General features: G+C 41.7%; 1 protein-coding gene across 1 annotated transcript in view; it reads right to left on the bottom strand.

The window, feature by feature from the left end:
- The window catches only part of kif6 (kinesin family member 6), a gene marked incomplete at both ends in the record, with an annotated part of 35,249 nt that extends 9,578 nt beyond the window's left edge, over positions 1 to 25,671 (bottom strand). The window contains 8 exons of the mRNA XM_080849679.1: positions 1,631 to 1,774; positions 1,936 to 2,142; positions 14,469 to 14,598; positions 16,024 to 16,133; positions 16,829 to 16,976; positions 24,091 to 24,165; positions 25,345 to 25,438; positions 25,650 to 25,671. Of these exons, the coding sequence (XP_080705805.1) occupies positions 1,631 to 1,774; positions 1,936 to 2,142; positions 14,469 to 14,598; positions 16,024 to 16,133; positions 16,829 to 16,976; positions 24,091 to 24,165; positions 25,345 to 25,438; positions 25,650 to 25,671 (930 nt within the window). The remainder of the gene's footprint in view (positions 1 to 1,630; positions 1,775 to 1,935; positions 2,143 to 14,468; positions 14,599 to 16,023; positions 16,134 to 16,828; positions 16,977 to 24,090; positions 24,166 to 25,344; positions 25,439 to 25,649) is intronic.
- Between the last annotated feature and the right edge of the window lie 1,273 nt (positions 25,672 to 26,944).

Here is a 26,944-nt window from a genome sequence, read left to right as displayed (position 1 = left end):
ACAGCATGACGGTGGTAGCATCATGATGTGGCTAATACCATCACTACAGCATGGCGGTGGTAGCATCATGATGTGGCTAATACCATCCCTACAGCATGGCGGTGGTAGCACCATGATGTGGCTAATACCATCACTACAGCATGGCGGTGGTAGCACCATGATGTGGCTAATACCATCACTACAGCATGGCGGTGGTAGCATCATGATGTGGCTAATACCATCACTACAGCATGACGGTGGTAGCACCATGATGTGGCTAATACCATCACTACAGCATGACGGTGGTAGCACCATGATGTGGCTAATACCATCACTACAGCATGGCGGTGGTAGCATCATGATGTGGCTAATGTCATCCCTACAGTGAAGCATGGCGGTGGTAGCATCATGATGTGGCTAATGCCCTCCCTACAGTGAAGCATGGCGGTGGTAGCATCATGATGTTGCTAATACCATCACTACAGCATGACGGTGGTAGCACCATGATGTGGCTAATACCATCACTACAGCATGGCGGAGGTAGCATTATGATGTGGCTAATACCATCACTACAGCATGGCGGTGGTAGCATCATGATGTGGCTAATACCATCACTACAGCATGGAGGTGGTAGCATCATGATGTGGCTAATGTCATCCCTACAGTGAAGCATGGCTGTGGTAGCATTATGATGTGGCTAATACCATCACTACAGCATGGCGGTGGTAGCATCATGATGTGGCTAATGTCATCCCTACAGTGAAGCATGGCGGTGTTAGCATTATGATGTGGCTAATACCATCACTACAGCATGGCGGTGGTAGCATCATGATGTGGCTAATGTCATCCCTACAGTGAAGCATGGCGGTGGTAGCATTATGATGTGGCTAATACCATCACTACAGCATGGCGGTCGCAGCATCATGATGTGGGGATGTTTTTCAGCAGCGGGAACGGGACGACTAGTCCTGATAGCTGCATTCACCTTCCTTCTAAGTTGACCGAGATACTTGAAGAAAACCTGCTCCAGAGTGCTCTGGACCTCAGACTGGGCCGAAGGTTTACCTTCCAACATGACAACAACCTGAAGCACACAGCCAAGACAACAAAGGAGTGGCTTGGGAGAAAGTCTGTGCATGTCCTTGAGTGGCCCAGCCAGAACCCAGACCTGAATACAATTGAACATCTATGGAAAGAGCTGAAAATGGCTGAGTACCGACGATCCCCATCCAACCTGATGGAGCTTGAAAGGATATGCCAAGAGGAATGGGCAAAAATGTCCAGACAGTTTGCCAAGCTCGTAGGTTATTTCCCAAGACACCTAGAAGCTGTAGTCGCTGCCAACCAGGTATTAGGCTAAGGTGTAAATAATCTATTTTTGTCAGTAAAATAAAATTGCATATTTTCTAAAAGCCTGTTTACCTTTATCATTATTGGCTATTGTGTGTAGATGTTTGAGGCAAGAAAATGAGCTCAATCTACTGTAGTATAAGTCTGTAACGCAATAAAACATGGAGAAGGTTAAAGTGGAGTGCAGACTTTCCGGCTTGAATGTAGATCTTTCTGTTGTTAATGGTCACAATGCCTTCTCTACAGATCCACAAGAAGCTGAGCTGAGAGTGTGCCCAGGTCTGAAAGACATGAACCTTACATCCGTATTTCTTGTGTCGACAGACACAGTGGCAATCATAGTGGTCATGCAGTTCCCACCCAGGCTGTCCCTCAACACTGATGTCATCATAGAGTTGCGGTATGGAATATGGGAGCGTTTCTTATCTGAAAGGGCAATGATGACCTAAAAGGAATAAGCAATAGCAAATGATAAACATTTTTCATATTTTCTAGCAAAAATTCAGATACATTCACACCACACATTATATTTACTTCTTGCTCGTACAGGCACAGACACAAGAATAAACTACTTCTAAATGAATGCTTGTGAAAGTCTGTCCTTACCTGTTCCAGGTAGTGCAAGGACAGGTTGATATATTTTGCCTCAGTGAGTAGCTGACCTCCTACACCTGTTTTGCTCACACGCTCAGATCCAGCAAGATCTACCAGGTGCAACTTGGAGCGCCGCACTGTGGCTGAACCTGGCTCACGGCTGCACAGATGGATGGTGAAGATACAGTGGGAGCGCGTAGAGGCTTGATTCATGGGGGTCTGCAGTGGAGAGAAGTACATAGGAGACTCATGAACATGGTGAAGATACAGTGGGAGGGGGTAGATGCTTGATTCATGGGGGTCTGCAGTGGAGAGAAGTACATAGGAGACTCATGAACATGGTGAAGATACAGTGGGAGGGGGTAGATGCTTGATTCATGGGGGTCTGCAGTGGAGAGAAGTACATAGGAGACTCATGAACATGGTGAAGATACAGTGGGAGGGGGTAGATGCTTGATTCATGGGGGTCTGCAGTGGAGAGAAGTACATAGGAGACTCATGAACATGGTGAAGATACAGTGGGAGGGGGTAGATGCTTGATTCATGGGGGTCTGCAGTGGAAATAAAGTACAGAGGAGACTCATGAACAGCAGATTCTTTGAGGACAAAGGGGACTGTGAATAACCAAGTACAAGTGTTGTAGCCGTTTTGGACATTTTTGTCTGAACTTAAAGTTTGCATTTCCCCTGAGTTAGTTAGGTTGTGTTATGCAATTATACTGTTTCTATGTTTGCCTATTCTATGTTTGCCTATTGTTTCTTAACCTGCATATTAGACTACCATTGTTGAAGTTTAGGTTAATTGTTTAATTGTCACCTGGACCGCTGATTAGATGCCACCTGGACGGCTTATTAGTAGCGTCACCTGAATGGCTAATTGAGTAGATGATTTGTAGCAAATGTTGGGTCTAGGTGGGTAAAACATACGTTTTTTTGACCACTTTTCGGTACACTTTTAGATAATAGTTTAGCCTTTTTTAGTTTACTGAATTCAAAGTTGATTTATTTATACTACCCGTTTATGTTCACCTATTTTGAAGCCAATAAAGGGATTATTCTTTTAACTTGAAACTACAGAGAGTGCGTAATCCACTACCTGCTGACGACCCAAGGCCTTGACTGGATATTGGAGTTTGGAAAATAAGAAACCATAGAAAGGCCGCCACATTTAAGTCAAAAAACCCCATGGATTACTAGAAAACAACTTGGAATTAAGGACGAAGACTGACCAATGGATTTGGATGTGGAATGAACTTGGAACTTGGATGCATCGCGAAAGCTTGTGAGTAACGCGGTGAATTGTTTGTGAAAAACCCGACGCGTCGGGCTGGACTTTGAATCAATGATTTAAGGAAACAAAGTGGATGTTTAAATTGGAAAAATTAAGTTTTTGAATTGGACATTGAAGTGAAGTGAATTTTTAGTTTTTGAATTGCTGGAAATTGAATTAAGTTAAAAATGGCAGACGGTGAACAAGCCATTGAAAACGAACGTGAACTTTTTAAGTTACTTGGAACACGCAGAGGCAAACTCAGCTTTCTTACAAGAAAGCGTAATGAAATTGAGACTTGTATACAAGCAGGAGAATCGAAAGAATCAGTTAAAAAGCACATGGAAAGGTTTCATCATTATTTGGAAGAATTTATGGAATTGCAAGTTTTAGTTCAGAGTTTGTTAGTAAGGGAAGATGAGCGAGAAACTGACCATACGGACTGGTATGAGCCTAGGTTAATTAATTTTAGGGCGTTTATTGAGCAAACGCAAGCATGGTTGATTTATGGTGACGAAGAAGATGATATTCTGCCTGAGGACAGTGTTTCCCAAGTAGGCCCGTCTCTGAAGGCGCCTGGCAAGTGCAGGTGGCGCTGCTAAAATCTCCGCTAAAACATCCGACAAAGCACCTAGTAAAGTGGCGACTACCATCAGCAAAGCCTCTAGCAGAGGAAGAATAGCTTCCAGAGCGTCTTTGGAACAAATGCAGGCCGAGGTAGAATGCGCTGCTATACGCGTTAAAGCGCAAGCATTGCAGAACAAGCATGAGTTAGAATTAGAGGAGCTTCAGTTAAAAGCACGCAAAGAGGCGTTGGCTTTAAAAACGGACTTGGCCGTAGCTGATGCAAAATTACAGGTTTTTTCATCCATGCAAGACCAGCAAGAGAGTGGTGTTGGAGCTCAAAGAACATCAAGTAGCTTGGTTACAGCCACCACTGAGTTTTTACCACCCAATACAGTGCAAAAGCCTTTGAGAACAGTAGAAAGACCAAAGCAATCCCCTGTTAATTGGAAAATAAATCCTGTATCATTTTCCCCAGTCAGCCTACCCAAACCATCAGCTAGACCTTAAACAGAACGCAGTCCAGTGCAAATAACCCCAAAAGACCCTGTTGATGCTGGAAGCGGTGCTCTTGCTGAGGTGATGAGAAAGCACAACCAGATTACCGAAATCCTTGTTACACAACAAAGAATGTCCCGCCTACCACCAGTGACAATTCCCATTTTTGATGGCAATCCTCTGCATTTTAGATCTTTCATCAAAGCCTTTGAGCAGGGCATAGAAGCCAAAACTGACAACATGCAGGACCGTCTTTATTATTTAGAGCAATATACAACTGGTCAACCTAGGTGCCTAGTGCGCAGTTGCATGCACATGGATCCAAGCAAAGCATATAATGAAGCAAAGACTCAGCTGGAATGGAACTTTGGTAATAAAGTTAAAATAACATCTGCATTTATGGATAAAGCTCTGAATTGGTCAGTTATCAAACCAGATGATGCTTTGCTTTACGATTTATGCATTGTTCTTGCGAAGCTGCTTCAACACCATGGATGAAGTTGGGCACATTGATGAATAGGAAAACTCAAGCAATATGCAAATTCTTGTGTCAAAATTGCCTTTCAGATTGCGAGACAAGTGGCGCATTGCTGTGTTTAACATAGGAGAGAAGTGCAAGCGTAGGCCACGATTCAAAGATCTTCTTGAGTTTGTACAAAGGCAGGCCGCAGCTGCATTAGATCCTGTCTTTGGAGAGGCCCAAAACATAAAGGAGAAGGCAACCTTTACAGCAACAAAATCAGCTTACAAGCCCAAAGGCAGTAATTTTGCTCTATCTGTCACTCCTGTGTCAGAACAGTCAAATGACAAATCACAGTTGAATTGGAACTTGAAATCAAAGCCTGAAAAGGGAAATGCGCTCCAAACCCACTTGCTTGTTTTGTGGTGAAAACCATTTCATTGAATTGAGTGAGGCATTCAAAGAAAAACCCAAAAAAGAAAAGGTAGACTTCATCAAGTCTAAAGGCTTATGTTTTGGATGCATTCTTCACATACACCCAAAAGAAACCCCCAAACAGTCTCAGTGTTTCCCCTACCATTGTATAAGGGGGGCGCCCCGCCCCCCCAACTGCACCCCCCGCCCCTCCTGAAAGGTCAAGTTAACTTTGCTCAATTTAATTTTCTATAAAGCGCCAGATCACAACGGAAGTCAGTTAAGGATACCTTTCCTATAGAACAGGTCTATAGCTTGTTATTTTATTAAACACAATAAATAGCTTTGTGTTATTTATCTTATTTGCACGATGGCATGTCATTTTTGCCACTAGATGATCGCGCGTTTACAATTGTCCTCTGCTCTCTGTATCGCGCAAGGTGGAGTTATGCCCCGATGCGCACACGTTACTTTCTGTTTGAAGATAAGATAGGAGTTGTAGTTGCCGGCCATCTAAACCATCTAAAATGCATATTTTGCACGCAATATATTTGGAAATACAGACAAAAAGCTGTCCGATTTGAATGGGGTATTTATTAATTTTGTCATCACTCGATCTTGAGAGATGTCTTCAAGTAGCCTAACGTTAATGTTCCAAACATGAAACATTCTAATGTGTGCGCCCAGTCTCAGAGAATTACTAGCCAGACTAGCAGTAGCTACTGAAAGAATGCCATGGATCCAGAAAAGCGTAAAGCTAAACGAAAGTATGAATATGAACAAAGGGCGTTTTTGCCTGAATGGGCGGAATTATTTGCGGAGCGAAATGGAAAACCCCTTTGCTTAATATGCAGACGTTACGGCCGCATTTTAAAGCTTTGAACTTGGAGCGCCGTCTCTCCACACACAATGCTAACATAACCCAGGAGTTCCTAAAAGCACAGAGCTGGGCAAGCACAAGGTACATTATTTGATACATCAGTCAGAGAAACAGACTCGGCTTTTTGGGAAATGTACAAAGTACTCTGAAACGGTCACGTTGGCATCGTATCAGGTGTCATGGAATATTGCTCGATCAAAAAAGTGATATAGTGAGGGAGAGTTTGAAAATTGAACAGAGGATATCTGACATTAACTATAATGAGCACCTGTAGACCATTATAGTCTTCAATATGTTTATTTTTGTTGCATATTTTAAATCTACATTTGTTAATTTCTCTTCCTAAAACCCAGGTTATTTTTAAAACAAAGGGATGCAACTGATGATATTAAGCTCTTCTCCAGGCACAGTCTGTTTCTCTGCTTTGTTTTGATCAGTCATTGCAGAGAAAGAGGCCTCACATTAATATGTGGAGGCAAAGTGTAGTAGCTGTTCCTAAGCTTTCTCTCCCAGGTCAGGGTGCTCCTGCGACACACACATCCCAAACTAAATCTCAGCAGATGTCTTCAATATGTTTATATTTGTGCCATATTTTAAATCTAAATTTGTTAATTTCTCTTCCTAAAACCCACTAGAGGACACTATTTAAAAGGTTATTTAAAAAAAAAACTTATGGGGGAGTATGCCCCCAGACCCACCTAGTTTTGCTGTGTCACAGGAAAAATAATAGGTTTTATGTAGGGGCTTATCCCCCCCAATAGTGGGAAGCTCCCGCGAAATCAGGAATTTTAGGTCTCAAACGAATAAGCCGGAATCTAAAGAAACATCAATGTCAACAGCTCTGTTGTCCTTTGAAGCTAAGAACCATACTGGGGCCGGAGCAAAAGAGTATGCACTGTCTGTCGTTCCAGTGAAAGTCAAGTTGGACAAAGGAACCAAAATTGCTGAGACGTATGCCTTCCTCGATCCGGGCAGCTCTGCCACATTTTGCACTGAGGCGTTGATGAGGCAGTTAAATGGAACTGGAAAGAAAGTGAAAATATTGCTTAAAACCATGGGACAGGAAAAGCCTGTTAGTACCTTTAAGCTCTCTGGATTGACAGTTTCTGCTTTAAATGAAAATACTTACTTGGAACTGCCTGGTGTGTATACAAAAAGACAATCCCTGTCACCAAAGAAAACATACCTAAAGAGGAAGATATAAGGAAATGGCCATACTTGAAGGAGGTTGAATTGCCACTGATAGATGCAAGCATTGGGCTGCTTATTGGTGTGAACGCTCCTAAAGCACTGGAACCTTGGAAAGTAGTGAGCACTGAGGGTAGTGGGCCCTATGCTATGCTTACTCGTCTTGGGTGGGTCATCAATGGTCCACTCGGTCATTATGAAGATGGTGATGGGCACGATTCTGCTTTGGTGCAGGTTAACCGCATATCTGTTAGCAGTTTGGAAGAAAATGAAATCTGTGTTAAACAGGAACATAAGTGGAACTCACAACTCTCAGCTGATGACCTGTCTTTGGCAGAGGAGGCCATAGTGCGCTTTGTGCAAAGAACGCATTATGGAAATTAAATTGCTGCTTTGAGCTCTGGTGCCGTGAAGAAGTCAAGCCATCTATACAAGCTTGATCCAGTGGTCGCTGATGGAGTGTTAAGAGTTGGCGGCATATTAAGCAAATCAGCCTTACCTGAGGAAACAAAACATCCTGCAATCTTGCCAAAAGAAAGTCACGTTTCAAAGCTCATTCTGCAGCATATCCATGGAAGAGTTGGCCATAGAGGACGAAACCATATGCTGTCCACTCTTCGTCGTCGATATTGGATCCCTCATGCCAACACAGCTGCAAGAACAGTCATCAGAGACTGTATGGTGTGCCGAAGACAGCGACAAAAGCCAGGTGAGCAAAAAATGTCTGATCTCCCTATTGACAGAATCTCAGCTGACTTTCCACCGTTTACATATGTTGGCATAGATTACTTTGGACCAATTGAAGTAAAAACAGCCAGAAGTATGATCAAGAGATATGTTGTCCTGTTCTGCTGTTTAGCCTGTCGTGCAGTCCACCTTGAGGTGGCACATTCTCTTGATACAGATTCCTGTATCAGTGCAATCGGGAGATTCATCTGCCGCAGAGGGCAAGTAAAGTAAAAGTCAGACAACGGAACCAACTTCGTCAGCTCAAACCGTGAGTTAAAGCAATTCATCTTGGATCTAAATCAAAGCAAAATCCCATTCAACCCCCCACATGGAGCCCACCATGGAGGCGTGTGGGAACGCTTGGTGCAGGAAGTTATTGGATGATGAGGCCTTGCAGACTGTCTTCTGTGAGGTAGAGGCAATATTGAATGACCGCCTAATCACCCCATCTTTAGATGATCCCAATGACATTGAAGCTTTAACCCCAAACCACTTGCTCCAGCTAAAGGCCAAACCCCTCCTGCCACCTGGAATATTCAAGAAAGAGGACCTCTTTGCTCGCAGGCGGTGGAGGCAAGTTCAATACATAGCTGACTTATTCTGGAGAAGGTGGGTGAAAGAGTACCTGCCCATGCTACAACAGCGACACAAGTGGAATAGTACCCGCCGAAACTTTGCTGTTGGAGATGTTGTCCTAATAGTGGATGAGTGACAAGCTGACACGCGGCTATACATCTCATTATGAAACATACACCTTTTTTGAACACGTGCATACAGTCTATTTACATAATGGCATCACATGGAACTCTCGTCTTCCTCTTTTGAACTTTTGACCCTTGACCTTTTTTGAGTTTTTCCTGAAGACACCTATGGAGATGTAATTGTAATGCAATCTGTGAATAGACTTTGATCTTGCACTTATCCAAAGTTATATATGAAAATGGCTACTTGTATATTTGTAATTGCTTGTTAAAACAAGAATTAGGGGCCGGAATGCCGCTTTGGACATTTTTGTCTGAACTTAAAGTTTGCATTTCCCCTGAGTTAGCTAGGTTGTGTTATGTAATTATACTGTTTCTATGTTTGCCTATTCTATGTTTGCCTATTGTTTCTTAACCTGCATATTAGACTACCATTGTTGAAGTTTAGGTTAATTCATTGTTTAATTGTCACCTGGACCGCTGATTAGATGCCACCTGGACGGCTTATTAGTAGCGTCACCTGGATGGCTAATTGAGTAGATGACTTGTAGCAAATGTTGGGTCTAGGTGGGTAAAACATACGTTTTTTTGACTTTTCGGTACACTTCTTGGTACACTTTTAGATAATAGTTTAGCCTTTTTTAGTTTACTGAATTCAAAGTTGATTTATTTATAATACCCGTTTATGTTCACCTATTTTGAAGCCAATAAATGGATTATTCTTTTAACTTTAAACTACCGAGAGTGCGTAATCCACTACCTGCTGACGACCCACAGCCTTGACTGGATATTGGAGTTTGGAAAATATGAAACCATAGAAAGGCCGCCACATACAAGTTAGCATTAAGTAAGCATTAGTGGCCGTGTGTTTAGGTTAGTTCGATGGATGATGATGTAAATACACACACAAAAGAAGGTGAGGTATGCATTTAGCTGGTACATTAGCATTTAAAGAAACAGGCATTGAAAGCACTCGCTCTGTACAGGGCTGTTTTGGACAGGGTGGGTAGGGTGCTTTTTTGCTTGATCCATGTGGTATTTTGACCAAAGTATGTTTCAGACGTTTCATAATACGATGACGCCTCTCTCACATTGATGCGTTGGAATGCGTTGATCCAACGGAAGGCGGAGGAGGAGTCTGGCGCATGGGGTTCTGCTGATACCGGAGACGTTATAGTGAGATTGACAGGTCAACAAACCAATCACGTCACTAGCAAGCTTTTACCCTGTGAGTAGTAGCATGCTATTATTAGATAGGGTGCTCAGACACCTCACAAATCCTATGATACGTATTTTTCAGTTTCAATAAAGGGGTTTTTACATTGTACAGTGTCTATTTCTCGGTAACTTTTTCTTCAACTCTTGCCGCAAGCAAAGCAGGGAACGCAACGCACGCGAACCAAACGGAGCCAAAATTCAGTTCGGCAAAGGATGACGTCACCCCATTCAAAGTGAATGGGGATGCGTTAATCCTGACGCATCAACGCATTCCAACGCAGCAGTGTGAGCGAGGCGTTACTCCTTTAATACACTGAATACGCTGTGTTCCTCACTGTTGCAGCCAAATAAAGCAGTGGACGGTGTGTCTAAGAAAGATTTTGATGCTTTTGATGTTGCATATACACAAATGAAAACAAACACATGATTTTCAAAACAAGCTCTAACATTTAAAACTCTACCTTTTAATATCTCCACAATCTCATAACAAACTGGGGTAAAACTCTTATTAAGTCAAATTGTCTCCTCTCCTCCACTAATGGATGTATTACGGCTTAAAAAAGAGAGCCCATCCCACTTCACAGCCTAGTCAGCAGCGTTCCCTGCGTCACTGTGCATCTCTTGCAAGAGAATGTCAATGCGTTTCTGTCTTAACAATCTGAATAGCAGCGCCCTTTTTAACCAGTCTCTTGCACCATCATATGTAAGGGGGCAATACGAAACTCACCAGTTGGCATAAATAAAGAGTAAATCATGCATTATGGACATAACCAAGATAACAAAAAAACAAAAAATTTAGCTAATTTTCATCTCCATCATTTTGTCTTAATTTTCTCAAAATCATGAAACTAATCATCGTGAAAAACAGGGACATAAACCTGACTATTACGTACATTAATAATAATAATTATTTTTATCATTGGCACTTAAAAGAAGGTTTAGCTTTGTGAGAACTTTCTTTAGACAGTAGCCGTCTTGGTCAGTGAAGCCTCCTTCTGCCAAGAACAACCTTGTTTTCATTCTAAACTTTTCAATCTCAGGGAAAAACTCATAAATTCCAACATTTCTGGCATGTTTGGTTGGTTTTAAAAAACCTTTAATATCATTCACGCTATTAATGTGACTTGGAAAGCCACTTTGATGTAAAGTGCAGTTAATACAGTCAGAAGATTTGCGCTTGCTTTCTGCATCAGTGGAATTTCGATAACTATCTCTATCCTTCTTTTTAGCTTGTGCATGGGAGCGGGTTGGTCCCCTTCTCTTTTGGGACACTTCAAACACTATTTCGTCTGTATCTGTGAGAGGACTTTCATCCACAACTACCTCAGCAAAAAACTGTTATCTGAGCTCGTATCAGCCTCAGCCTTCTCTTCGCACATCGGTTTAGAGCCACTCGTGTTTAACCTCAGGTGTCTCCACGTGAGAGTGTTAAACCTCAGGTGTCTCCACGTGAGAGTGTTTAACCCCAGGTGTCTTCACTTGAGAGTGTTTAACCCCAGGTGTCTCCACAAAAGAGAGGGTCTAGCCTCAGGCATACTCGCTTTGATTTGTTCTCGCTTTCTGCATCAGTGGAATTTCGATAGTGGAATTTCGATATATATTCGTATCAGCCTCAGCCTTCTCTTCGCACATCGGTTTAGAGCCACTCTGGTGAGAGTGTTTAACCTCAGGTGTCTCCACGTGACAGTGTTCAACCTCAGGTGTCTCCATGTGAGAGTGTTTAACCCCAGGTGTCTCCACTTGAGAGTGTTTAACCCCAGGTGTCTCCACGTGAGAGGATCTAGCATCAGAAAATAAGTGCTAGCACTAATTACCAGCATAATTTAACTCATCTACAGTAATAATAAATAATAATAATACATTTTATTTAAAGCACCTTTCATGACACCCAAGGTCACTTCACAAACAATCATCTCATAGAAATAAATAAAAATAAGAAAAATAAAAGTCAGTCAGTCAGTCCATAAGCTATGTTGAGGAAATGAGTTTGCTTTTAAAGACAGTAATTGAGTCACAGTGTCTGATGTAGTCTGGCAGTGAATTCCACAATTTTGGGGCGATGTAGCTGAAAGCCCTCTCTTGTAGGCCAGGAGCAGGACTTTAAAATTGAATTTGGTAGGCTACTGGAAGCCAGTGCAGTTGCATAAGCAATGGTGTTACATGGCTGTTGGAAGTACCTTCACATTCAAAGTTAAATCTAGATATACTGTATGTTATCCTTCAGTCTCATACAAACAAACTGCCTGAAAGACACATGTTTCACTTGTGGAGATTTGCACACTTTCGCTATCTTCTTTATTGGTGAGACCAGTTTACCATAGAGGGTAAGTATATCATCATCTCAATCAACCCGTACTCCACTTTCAACCATTCCAAATCCACTGTCTGAAGGAACGAAACCACTGCACTGTTCATGCGGGCCGCAGATAGAATATTTTCATGTCCATCAATCTCCCCTACTTCATTCTCCTATGCTGGTGGTAGAGGCTATATTACAAGTGTGACGCCAAGGAAGAAAATCAAACTTCCCTTTACCTGAGGCAGCCAAGCTCCCAGCAGAGAAGCAGACCCCCGGCCAGAAAGACAAAACACTACACACATACCATATACTGTATATGTAAGGGATAACGGCCGACGAGCTGTCCAGTTCTACGAAGTTAATGGACGCTGCGGGGCAAAGAACACCACGACGCGGAGCTGGACAGCTCGGAGGCCGTTATCCCGCTTATCTCCCGTTTACAACATCCAAAATTGTTTTTATTATTATTATTATTTAGAATTTCCTTTATCTTTAGGAAATGTAATATGCAAAATAACCTGATGAATTCTTGATTTGAAGCCTAGTGCTCCCGTTAGAGAAAGTAGTGAGAAAGTAGTGCGTGGAACTGGACCTTTAGTTTCCCCGGGCGTTGCTGCAAAGTGACACTCATGAGCTCACCTCTGTAAAGTAAACGGACATACGGACACAGGTATTGTTCATAAGGTTTTACTATTTACAGTTGAACTCCACGTTTCCGTTGATGGTGAAGTTGGACAGAGCAACAGGGAGGTCAAGTTTAGTAATTTTGGTCGAAGGCTCACAATCGAGCCGGCTAGTTAGCCGTGTGAGCTACCATCTGTTTCAATATTTTTTTTTTCTAAGCGCTAACAGCCGCCTACAAATAATATTCGAGTCTTTCAGTTAAGAATTACAATACTCTGCAACATTCGTGTAGAACATAAACAACTAACCGAGTCAATTTAGACATATAAAAAGTCGTGTAGATAGCTTAATTGACATAAAACATTGCCCACTAACTTGTCCCAACACGCCGCCATCTTGGTTCAAATTATCCTAGCTGTCAAAAAATAAACGTTACGTTGGTTGTCAATGGTAACCATTCAAGAGCATTGATTAACGTTTCTACTGGAACTACGTCCAAGGTGTCCGGTTATACGAACTTAATGTACACCCCATTAGCCAATCAGAAAACAGTATTTCGTTCCAGAGGGAGATAAATATATATAATATATGTATAAAGAGAGAGAAAAGATAACAAGCGATTCTGGCACATCGGCCCCAGTCATTGGCTCCATATATTTAAGTTACAAAAAATTAGAAAAGATACAGCATAGAAGGATAGAAAGATTAGATAGATGGATGGATGGATGGATGGATGGATGGATGGGTGGATGGGTGGATGGATGAGAAAGAGAGAATGAGTGAGAGTAGGCAAGATAAAGGAGAGCGGAGGGATACATAAACATGGAAGAAAGAAGGAAAAAAGATGGGAGGGAGGATGAAGGACTTTAAAGTCAGAGTAAGCTGACATGAAAAGGGAGAAAAATAAGTCGTAATTGACAGACAGAATCACAGAAAGACAAAAGGCAAAGAGTGAAAAAGAATCAGGTTGAAGAAAAAGGGTAAAGAGAGTGAAGATGGACTATTAGAGAGAGATGGAGTGTAAGATAGAGAGATGTTAAGAAGGAGAAGTAATGGACTAATAGAGAGAGATGCTGTGTAAGATACAGAGGTATAGAGAAGGAGAAGTAATGGACTAATACAGAGAGATGGAGTGTCAGAGCCAGAGATGGAAAGAAGGAGAAGACATTAACTAATGCAGAGAGATGGAGTATAAGATGTAAAGAAGGAGAAGAAATGGACTAATACAGAGAGGTGGAGTGTAAGATACAGAGATGTAAAGAAGGAGAAGAAATGGACTAATACAGAGAGGTGGAGTGTAAGATACAGAGATTGAAAGAAGGAGAACAAATAGACTAATACAGAGAGATGGAGTGCAAGATACAGAGATGGAAAGAAAAATTAGTATGGAAGGTGCCGCTTATCTCCTAGTCATACAGTTATATTGATGCTTAGCATGCATTGTAATTACATGTAGAGAGAAGAAAAGAAGAGGAAGAAGGGAAAGAAGAGGAAGAAAAAGAAACCACCAGATAACATTATTATGTAATAATTATACCAAATAAATAAAGAGTAAACATCTCAGATGAAACACTGTCAGCCCTTAAGACATTAAACTTCCTTTAATCTGTGAGGATTCTATGGCTGCAAGTAAGAAAGCACCGGCACAAAAAAGACAGCATATATGGACATTTCAGTCAAACAACAACTGTAATCACTCACCTCTGCAATCATTCGATTGGTATCACCAAGGAAAAGCAAATTTAAAGCGTCCTCCTCATTGTCCGACTGCAATAAAGAAAGGTTCTTCAAATGGATGTTCTGGTCTGTGTCCTCCAGGATGGTGACCTTTCTAGAAATATGAATGACATGACACACTTAAAGTAATCAAGAGGCGCAGCAACAGAAGTGCCCTTTACACATCTATACACCTCCTCTGCACATCCCTGCACATGTGAACCACGGTATTGCTGTACGCCTGTCAATTTCCTAATGCACATTTTGTATTTTCTACAAAATGTGCAGCAGGAAATTGACAGGCGTACAGCAATACCGTGGTTACTTTAAGTGGTTCAGAAGGAAATATATATATATATTTTTAAATAGTATTAACTTCATGTCTGCCTAGATAAAATACTCTCGGGCGGTGGTTAATGAGAGTTTCAAGTGATATAGGCAAAATATGCGTCATGGGGACGGGGGTGTGGCAGCGGCGGTTAGTAAGAGTTTAAAATTATATAGGCAAAATATGCGTCCAGGGGACAGGGGTGTGGCAGCGGAGGTGACAAAAATGAACGTGTTGCCCCTTTATTCCAGGGCAGAGCAACTTCCCTTGAAAATTCCTGTGCATGTCCCTGCACATGTGTGTATTGAACCGTAGGGCATGCACCAAACTGTTCATCAATCTGTGCATCAATACTCTGTACCAGCCTTCGTGAAAACATCTTCCAAAGACAATTCCTATCCGGTGGGCATGTCAGATACTTAAGCAATAAGCCCGAAGAGGCCGTGGTTTGCGCTGATTTTAGAACAAGTAAGGGGAGTTGTTAGGCACGAGGCAAAGCCTAACTGGTACAGAGTATTGATGCCAACAGTTTGGTGCATGCCCTACGGTTCAATACACACATGTGCAGGGACATGCACAGGCATTTTGGAATAAAGGGGCAACACGTTCATTTTTAGTTTAATAAAAAAAAAGTCATTCTTCCGCCACTACAAAATATAGTTCCTACATAAATCGTTGCCACGCAACAGCCAGATGACACTACCAACAAAAAAGGTGTGCTTATTTAACCACGGACTCGCAGGGCTTATTGCTTTTCTAAAACTGTTACTACAAATATCTGCATGCCTGGTCTTTTTTATCTCTTTCTCCTCCATTCGGTCCAAAGTCTCCCACCACTCGTCAAACGTCATCCCACCCATTCTCATTACCTAGGTTGCTTGCTACGTTGTAACTTTGTAACGTCTTTTTTTCTTTAAAATATTCCATGCGCAGTAATAAGGTTATGCTGGATTTTACAACGGCTTTTAGCCAATCACAATCAAGGATTTGAACAATCAGTTTTATAACAAGTAATTTACATTACCAACATTGCTCTTGCAATGAACAGCCCGTCACTGGATGTCATAGGTAAACATTTTTAGGTACAAAAACATGATTTGTGTCAACTGAAAAATGACTGGGTGGACATGGACTGAAACATAAGGCACTTGAAGTGTGCCTTTAAAAAAAACAGACCCAAGGTTTCTGGAGTAAAGAACAGTATTTACTTACGGCAAGTCCTCTAGTGCTGAGGCCTCTTGTCGTGGGTCGAGTAGATCAAAGCCCATTTCATTGTAGATTTCAAGATAGGATATATGAGTGGTGTACACCTTACTGTGGTCCTGTAGATAAAACAGCATAAATTGATATAAAACAAGATCCCTCTGTGAATATAATAACTAAAAAACATGCTTTTGCATACATACGAAATCCAGGAATATTTGAATTTTTTAAATATATGAATGTTTCTGAAATGCACTGAAGCTTTACAGAAGTTTACACCTGGACTATGACATAGGGTGCTGAACACATATCCTACTCACTGTATAGGCTGATATTGAGTACATCTGCCAGCCCACGAGTAAGCATGCCAGCAAGCTTTTATCAGTGCTAACTGTGCTGTTAATTTGCCACCCCACGAGTTAGCATGCTAGCAAGCTTTCATCAGTGCTAACTGTGCTGTTCATTTGCCACCCCACGAGTTAGCATGCTAGCAAGCTTTCATCAGTGCTAATTGTGCTGTTCATTTGCCAGCCCACGAGTTAGCATGCCAGCAGGCTTTTATCAGTGCTAACTGTGCTGTTAATTTGCCAGCCCACAAGTTAGCATGCTAGCAACTTTCATCAGTGCCAACTGTGCAGTTGTTGGTGATTTTGCATACCATTTCCATAGTGAGTTCGCTAGTTTTCATCCAAAACTCCTTAGGCCTACTGCTGCACAGCAACGCGAAAATAAAAGTTGCTTTAATCTCCTCACTGTTCTATTTCTAAACATTTAATTATGAATACAAGTTAGGCAGGTTCTAACACACACACACCTGGCTGAAGTGTTGGTATAGGTAGGAAAGGGTGCGGGGAATGATTCCACGGTCAGAATAGTGCTCGGCTCCTCCTGTGATGGTAAACGTCTTCCCACTACCTGTCTGACCATAAGCAAATATAGTTCCATTGTACCCTGCCAACACTCTGTGGATAGAAATACCAACTGATTAGCAGTTAGTCTGACTTACCTTAATGGCATCTTAAAAAAAAAGCTTTAGTCATAATTAGTTGTTTATCTGACTGTCAAGAAGAGTAAATGGAGTGCAAAGCTTGTTTAAGATAATTCAGACAAACATTTGAATAAAAGTGAAGTGATATGTGTATGGTACTGGGATTCTAAATTTGAGTCAAGCCTCCCTTACTCTCAATGACATGGATCTGACTACCCTTTACTAAATATACCTCACAATCCCTGTGAGTAGCGCACAGACAGAATGTTTCCTCAGTGACCTTAACTATTAAAAATGTACTTCCGTGCCACCATGGATGAGGAACAACTTGTGCTCCTTCTTATTGAAAGAGAGTGAAGGCATTTTTATACTTCTACGATTCTCTCCGATTTGGTCGTAGAGGGACACTTTGGCACGCCTTGGCACGCCTTGGTAACACCTTCACCCAGGTGTTGCCGCCCATCCGACCCGTCGGAGAGCCGTCGGAGAGCTGGTCGGAGACAAACGCTTTTTTCTAACTTTTCTTAAAGAGACGGAGAGAGTCGGAGACCCCCTTGGCTGTGATTGGCCAGTTTACGACATCATTTCCAAACAACATCATTTCCGGAATCACACATGTCAGGACCTCACATTTCCTGTTTTCTGTCAAAATGTTTTAGTACGACTTTGGTAAACTACAAAGCTGCACAGCATGCAGCATTAGGCTACCGTATTTTATATAAACCCTCGAAAAGTACATTTCTCCCGACCACTGTTGGTCTCTTGGCTGGTGGCTCGGTGTTGAAAGTGCCTTCTCCAACCAGCTTCAACTGACATCTAACGTAATTTGCTACGGAGTAATGCTGGCAGCATAATTACTTTGCATCTATTAAATAGGAAATGTATTTCATGTATGTGTAGAACCTATTTAGAATGACTGACTTTACATAAAACGGCAGTGAAAGACATTTGAGTCAAACATTACTTTTGCCTCAATGAGGGTGGCGTGTGAGAGCATAATCGGCACGACAACGTTGTACTTATTAGCAGCACACTTTTGAGAGTTATTGTGAATACGCTAACGCTTGATTTAGCGGAAAATCTAGTAAACGTACGTACCACCTGTCTCCTGTTCTGTTGTTGTTGTAGTTGTCGCTCAAATCGCTACAAGCACGACCTCTGCTTATAACTCAAACTAGTCCAGCAGCTCCACCATCAACCATTGTCTGTTAGTTGTTAGTTCTCTTGTTGTGTTTCTGATATAACTATAACACTGCATGTGGATTGGTATGAAGACTGCAGTGGGTTTAATTTTCTGCCCCTTACTTCATAGTTCTACGGTTATTTCTGTTCGAAGTGTGCATGCTTTGTTTTATAGTGACGTTTCACGCTAACACTTTTGACAAGGGCAACCGTCTCGTTGCAGATTAAACACATCGGTTTTGTCCTGCCCACAAGCAGCACAAATGCATAGCCTACTTGTCAGTCCACTCTGTCTTAAATTCGAGAGTTTTGGAATCAACTTTTCGTGTGTGAGAGCCTGGCAGATGATCATTAGTAAGTGTGCTAATGTATGTGTTTTTCCAACATATTCATGGTTGAAATCGCAGTCCCACAACTGTATGTTGAGGTATGCATGTTCTTGCTGTGTGTCTGATATAACTTTAACACTGTATGATGTATGATGTATGATGAATACCGTGGGTTTATTTTTCTGGCCCTGTCCTCAGAGTTTGGGGGGTAATTTTGTTCGAAGTGTGCATGCTTTGTTTCATAGTGACACATTCACGTTACCACTTTTTGACAAGGGCAACCGTCTCGTGGCCAATGAGTGCATTGTCATAGCGTTGTAGTTATTCAAAGGTTACCCAGCGATCATTGCAGTATGAATGTGACAAAAATACCAAAGAAAATAAGAACGTATTCATTTTATTGGATCGTTTTATAATAGTTTCTGTATTGTATGTAAGATAAGCATATCGTTTTGTTATAAATCGCAATGTTTTTCACAAAAAAATGACCACCACGATGGAGATACATTTGCCTACTCAAGTGAATATATAGCATTAGACATGTTAATATTGACTGAGCTACATGTCTCCAAGGCCCATGTGACTGCACCTGCCCGACAGGTCTTGAAGCAGCATCCGTGTCATGTCAGTGACAGTTGGGAGGAAAAACAATCAATGACTTCCAATAAAGAGGTTATGTGGTAGCTACGGGCTCGACAAACAGTAGTTACCCCACCCAGCGGTCTGGCGTTGAATAGGTTGAATAGGCTTTAGGACGCATAGCCGTCGGAGTAGTATGTAAGCCCGACCAGTACGTTCAATTTTTTCTGAATCAACCGCCTGCCCCCGCCCGCCCATTTTTTTTTTCGAGGACGGAGAGGGATGCAGAAGTATAAATTAGGCTTGAGCTCCATCTCCAGATCCCAGCTGCCACTCTTTCGTCTCCTGGACTATCGTTCCCAATCCTCCATGATCTAGTTCGTATTCATCCCCAGGTTCCCTGTTCCTGTTCGATATTTTTGCAGGTGATTTTTTCACGGGATATTATTTGACCAACTCTTCTCCTTTTTAACCAGCCTACACATCCCTGCTATGGCCTCCACCCATGTTTGCAAATGATGTCATTACCAAGCAGTGAGTAAAATAAGACCACTATTGTCATCTACAATATGTTCATTCGCACTTACTGAGTGTTCCATTTAACTACATCAAAAGTAATGTGGGTCAATTTTAGCTAAACGTCTACACGGTTGTCTCAAATAAGTCTCATGCTCCCAAACAACTCCAAAAGCAAAATGTTGAAATACTTCATGACAATAGGCTATAAGCCTTGTTAATATTTTCTAATCCTAAAGAAAATATAACCATAACGGGCTAACGTTAACAGCACTATGTTCAGAACGCATGATGGGAAACACAACCTGTTGCCTTCAGTCCATTGACAGTTTTGGAGAAAAATAACCCAAAAGCACAGAGTGCAGTGTTTTAAAAAGAAGACTATTGTAAGGAAAACTGAGCTTTAGAGCGCCATTCTTTTTCTGAAATGACATTAAAGTATCAGTGTTGTGCCTGTTTTGGCTGTAGTCAGAAGGCATGGTGGGAAATGTGTGGTGTGCTATAATGTGTGTTGTACAAAGTCTGAGCACCTCTGAAGGTAGGTTTTCGATAATATTTTACTACATTCCTTTTACTCTCATGTTATTTTTGCTGAGATTTTTTAGAATATAATCATATATTGCACTTTTACATCAATGTTTTAGGTAGGTGAAATATACAAAAAATATCAAGGAATGCCAGACTACCTCAAAGAGTCTACCATACCTTGGACTCCAGAGAGTTCAAATAACAAGCAGTAGAAACATTCAACAAGTTAGTGACAAGCTAAACATGTCCTGTACTACGTGTACACTGTGAGGTGTTGTAAGCTTGCCATCTACCACTAGCCGGCTTGCTAAATGGGCATATTTTTTATGAACCAACACGTCAATAACTGCGCTGAAAACCTCACCAATAATTCTGCACATTTCTGTTAGTCTATATTAAATATTTAAAACAGGCAACTGTAGAAACGGTTAATTGCCCTCTTTCAAATGTATGTAGTAACAAACAGAATATGCTATGTGTGTCTATATTTTTCGTTATGGATGACAGAAGCCATGATCTACTTACATCACCTATTGCAAAAACCACGATGATAGTAACATTGAGAAAGCAAAGGCAGGTGGGTTCCCTCCTGTATGTGTGTCAGCATACTACCACATCTAGTGCGATATCCCTGTAATCAGGGACGTGCAGTCATAGGCTGTCATTTTGAAAAGTTAAAAAAATAAATAAATATTAAAAAAATATATTTTAAAAAAAATTATAATAATCATATATATTTATGTTATATAAAATAAATATTCATATTTCTCTAGTTATCTGTGTTATGAGTGTCATTTCTGCATGATTCCGAGCATTTCGAGCATTTTTATTATCAAAATCGCTGAATTTGAGCATTTCCGGTTCCCAGTGACAGTGATCAGCCAATGAACAGCGGACGTGCCGTCAAGGGAGGCAGATGAATTGGAGTCTATGAGCAGGGTAGGCAGTGCCTCCCCTAGGATTGCACAATCACTCCAAACTGGGTTTTACGCATGCGTGCGCAAGCGTATAACCTTTTGAGTTGAGCTGAAAACGCATTGAAAAATATTGCAAGGGAGGCACGCACTACCACTGATTCAAGAAGGGAGGCGAGCGAGAGGGCAATTGTCGAGTATATTTTGGTTCTAAAAGTAGGTCTTCTTCTTCACTTGCTTGACGGCGAAAATGGTGTATTGCTAAGCTGAAGCAGTCCTCAAAACTGGACTTGCAGTCCAAACGTGAAATGATTAATAATGGGAGACCAATGGCGGAGCTAAAATGTTTGCTTCAAACGACGGGACAGAAGGTATTGACATTTGCAGTGGAGTGTTTCAAGTTTCCCAACGGGACATATTCATGAAAAGGACAACGGATTTCTACTGAACTGTAAGGGGAGCCGTGAGTGGATTACTTTGGTTTCACCTGAAATGGACGGTTAAGAGCTCCAACGAAATGCACCAACTTTAAATTATACCGGTCAGTAGAACATTTTGGTATTGTGTGCTATGTCTGTGGTGTTTAACTGTTTGCTTGTTAATACGTTGTGATTTCGTTCAATATAAAATTAGGGGAGAATTCATTTTAAATGTATGAGCAGCGTCTGGTGTACTTGAAATGACGATATCTATCTATCTATTTTCACTCGTCTCGCCTAAAGTGACGTACTGCTTAATTTTTGTGTTTGATGGCTGCAGGGAAGCCTGTTATGAATGAACATCAGAAAGGTCCAGGATAAACTAGCTTTCGAGGACGCTACTGCGGTACTTGATCAATAAAATAGCTTAGCTACTGAAAAGTTACTTGGTTTTGTAAATAGCGACGTTACTGCCAAGCTACTGACAAATGTAGTTTGCTAGTAGCGTCGATACAAGTAGTGACGCTACTGCCCATCACTGCCGAATTGTGTAAAAGGTTATATTTTCCCTAGACAAATTGAAATGAGCCATATCATTGGTGGGAGGGCTACATACGCTACCTTGTAACTATTAATATCTTATTTGACACGGTGTAAAAGTTCAATTACCACACCGATTGTAAAATTCAGTTGACTATTGAGCCGCATAACTTCTTATAATAATAATCGTTTAAAAGTAATAGTATTAGACAATAAAACATTTCAGTTGTGGTGAGACGACAATTTTTAAACCATAAGCATGTATGATGTATAGGCTACATTTCTATTTTTTTTAAACAACTAGAGATCGGAATGACGCAATCACTTCCGGTTTCTGTGCCTCACCAGCTGGGAACCTCACCGCACGTCACTGCCTGTAATAATACTGCAGTCATCACCCATCTGTCTTCAAACCGAACAGAATTAACAGGCATACAGATTGCTTTCATACCTACGTAAAATGTATTGATTTACAAAAATCAGCTGTGTTTTGAGGCACAGTAAGCACACATTTATCTAATGCGTGTGCACCCGTCTATGCAAAGCAGATGCTGACTGATGTTAAGTGTCTATGGTAAAGTAATGATGACAACAGAGATGTGTCCATTCATCAATGTGTCTTCTTGTTGGTTATAGTTTGTTTAACTGGGACAATTTCCTGTTCATTACCATGTGATTACTGTTAGTAATCATCTCCAAACCACTTAACGTACAGACTTAATTTAAACTTCGTTTGATAGATCTTCTCAGCCTGACTGCTCTATCCTTGAACTCTCCCATGATTAACATTTGACTGTGGACACTTAATGTTACTGTTGCATTCTCTGATTCTCTGACTCTCTCCCACTCTATTTATCTTAATATCTACCATCCTCTTCATCACTTTCCAAATGTATTTGTATTAACATTATATCCTCTCTCTATCAATCCATGTACCCACCTATATGTTTTTATTTCTGTCTCTGTCTCTAACTTTAGGTGTTTATCACCTTCCCCATCTCTACATCTTGTGCAAACTACATTACCAGTCACTGACTTCCTGTAACATTCCTTATCTTAGCACAAAGCAACTTACAATGTTAGGCTGCGGGTGCATATAATAATAATAATAATATATTTTATTTAAAGCGCCTTTCATGACACCCAAGGTCACTTCACAAACAGGTTGTGAGAATTACAAAACATCTCATAGAAATAAATAAAAATAAGAAAAATAAAAGTCAGTCAGTCAGTCCATAAGCTATCTTGAAGAAATGAGTTTTAAGTCTGCTTTTAAAGTCAGTAATTGAGTCACAGTGTCTGATGTAGTCTGGCAGTGAATTCCACAACTTGGGGGCGATGTAGCTGAAAGCCCTCTCTCCCAGGGTGCTGAGGTTCGCCTTAGGAACATGCAGTAGGCCTGCTGAGGAGGATCTCAGTGAGCGGGCAGGATTGTAAGCTTCCAGGAGGTCAGAGAGGTAGGTGGGGGTACTGTTGTGTAGGGACTTGTAGGCCAGGAGCAGGACTTTAAAGTCAATTCGGTAGGATACTGGAAGCCAGTGCAGTTGCATAAGCAATGGTGTTACATGGCTGATGGATTTGGAGCGTGTTACAATCCTTGCATATCAGCTATTCAATCCAATCCAATTCAGTTTTATTTATATAGCGCTAAAACAATAAAAGAGTTTCAAGGCGCTTTACAGATCCCAGGGCCTGAACCTGGACAATATGACCAACCATACTGCTCTGTTTCATAACTTACTTATCTGACTGAATCGTGCTCCCAACCACCAAAAAATACAGCTAGTCATGTGTGGTCCCCAACCATATTCCACTTATAGGACACCATCAGAGGATATTGGGGCACGACTAAAACCTCCAAATAAAGCTCCAGAAACAATGTAATGCCAGGGGTTAAACACCTCTTACAACATCTTTCATCAAAAATCTAAAAACTACCTAAACATTCAGAAATGCAGGTTCACAATGAGAACAACCAAGAAAAAGTGCTGCTTACAGTACTTTAAAAAAAAAAAAAAACAGGCCTAATATCAACATATTACTCAACTCTGAATTATTTTCCAGAATAATTTCCAACTTACCTTTCAGCTACCGGCTTGGCAATCATCTCAAAAAGCTCTTCCTGCTTGCATGCTTGATCAAAGATCTTCTGGAACCTATCAGGAAAATGAGTATCTTTAGTTGAGGAAAATAAATCAAGTTTATTGCAGGTTTATTATTACTTTTTTATTATTCACTTTGGTAACACTTTAAATTACAACCCGCTAATTAAGGGCAAGTACCTCTGATGATTGTAGTAGAAGTACGTGGCTATTACTTAAAATACTTAAATCTACTTACAAGAGACATCCTTGTAACAACATGGTTATATAGCAGGGTAAGTAATTGTGGAGTACAGTACAAGAAAAGAAAATAGTATAGGGTATAAGTGGTTATTACCAGGCAATTTTCAAATATTTTACAAATAAGTAAGATATAAAGATTTTAAGATCATTGGGCCTCATTCCCAAACATTTTCTGAAGTTTGTTCTGAAATGTTTCTTACGGGCTTTGGAAAAAACAACGTAAGAAAAATACCTCAGCCAAATACACGGACGGTTGAAAATTAGTTCTTACACAGCAGAAGTGTTCTGAGCTGTGCTCCCCCGCAAGAGTTTTCTTAAATTGAAAGCGCGTTCTCACGCACCTGGATTTGTATACTTACACGCCCTGCCAGCTCCTTATAAGGGCATGCACCCGTAGTGAAGTGTGCTGTCGGAATCTACCGAATCCACACGAAAGCAACTTGAGTCATGTCAAAGCGGAACACGAGCACAAGTAAACGCAGATCTAACCGGTGCAGAGGTGGAGGTACTGTTGCAGGATATAGATGCGTCTATTCTATTCCACTATTGCTATTTAAATGCGATTGACGTGTGCTTATTTATTTATTCACTTACATTTGCAGTGTTCGTGTACATTTACATTTAGTCATTTAGCAGACGCTTTTGTCCAAAGGGACAGAACAGTCTAGCTACTGTCACAGTTCGGCTCATAACCGTGACAAAGTCTGGGACAGACACGAGAGGTTCGTGGTAAATGACAATAATTTATTACAAAAATAGAGAATCTGTAAAGTAAAAAAAATGCTTAAAGTAATCAAACAAGGCCTCGGCTGGTATCTGGTCCGCAAACCACGCAGTCCAACAGAACACCAGCATGCAGACGCGAGTGAGGGAGAGCGAGAGAACAACTGCTCAGATGTTTTAAAGAGTAGATCACACCCGGCCCAGGTGCAGCCTATCCAGCTGGTCCGCGGCAACCTACAACTCAGGACACAAAACGATGAGGGACACCTAGTGCCCAGGTGGAACACTGCAAGCGCGCAAAGAACAGCAGCACGGCCCACTGGGGCCGTGACGCCTTCCCCCACAAGAGCAGAGTTCCAACCTGGCGCACCCAGACAGAGTAGGGACAACATTATTACATGAGTACATCCCTCCACCAGAAACAGTCCAAACCCAGCCATATCCCATGGCAAGGAACCAGAAAGCTAAACATACCACATTTCATTATCTATATATTTTTTATTTTTTTTTATTTTTTTTATTCTTAAGTGTCAATGCACACAAATACAAACACACATACCAGGAAAACTCACCAAGATCCAACTCTCCCACCATCAACCAACCCAGCAACCCCTGTCACCTGGAGAAGCAGTTTAAGAGTGGAGGATAGAGAGAGACAGCATAGACCAAGGGGAGCAACCACAGGTGTTAATATGTACAATAAGAGCCGTAGCTAAACCTTCAAGGGCAAGTCGCCCTTGACAAGGCATCAGCCACAATGTTCTCTTTGCCCTTAATATGACGGCTGTCTAAACAATAGGACTGCAAAAACAACACCCATCGCATCAGTCTGCGATTTGGACAGGACAAAGAATGTAGAAAAACTACAGGGTTATGGTCTGTATAGACCACTAGAGGAGCACCGGAGTCAACAGACCTCAAAATGTTGCAATGCCCACACTAGGGCCAGTGCCTCCTTCTCAATAACTGAATAATTTACCTGATAAGTGTTACATTTTCTCGAGAAGTAGCTCACAGGACGCTGAACACCATTACTATCGGATTGAACTAACACTGCACCGGCTCCACGGTCACTCGCATCCACCTGTAGTCCAAATGGACGATCCAAACAGGGAGCGGCAAGGCAAAGATGACCCAGACGATGGAGCATATGAGCAGGCCAAGCCAGAAGATCCGAGACTCAGAGTCAGAGGCCTGTTTCCCAGAGCCCTTACTGGACTCAAACACCCAGTGGCCTTTCCCATCATCATCCACCTGATTCCACCATCGCAGTCCCACCATCAGACGACCAGTGATGTTCTTGGCGGTCCAGAAATCACAGCAGAGCAGCAGGATGATGGCCACCATGGGGGCGATAAAGCTGCTGCTGAACAGCTCACAGACCAGGTACACCAGGATGGCACTCACACGGAAGAACAGGTGGAAGAAAGACGCCAGCGGATGCTTGATTTTGGACTTTGATTTCCGTCCTGTATCTTCCTCCGCATCAAAAGGGGAGACATCACTTGCTGTCCTGTACCAGATCTATGATGGTGAGCGATTTCTGGACGGGATTGCTGATCAGCCAAACCTTGCCGACAAACCTTGCTCTCACCTGGACTTCTCACTATCTGATGAGCCATGGCCTGCTCTTGGCACAAATCCAAAGAGCCCAAGCGCCGCTTCTACCTCCAACGAAAAATGGACTAGCACCCAGGATAAGAAACGAAAAAAGCGAGGCAGAAACTCTTCCCGCATCACTTCTCCTCCTGTTGCGCTCAGAAATAGTTTTTCACCACTGGAAACTCTCCAAGGGGAGCAATTCTCCACACCCAAGGCCAAAAGGCACAGGAGTGCTATCCGTGCTGCTAACAAGCATAAAGGGCCC

This window comes from Sprattus sprattus, assembly GCF_963457725.1.
Source record: "Sprattus sprattus genome assembly, chromosome: 13".
NCBI classification, from domain to species: Eukaryota; Metazoa; Chordata; class Actinopteri; order Clupeiformes; family Clupeidae; genus Sprattus; species Sprattus sprattus.
This window is presented reverse-complemented; position numbering and strand designations above follow the sequence as displayed.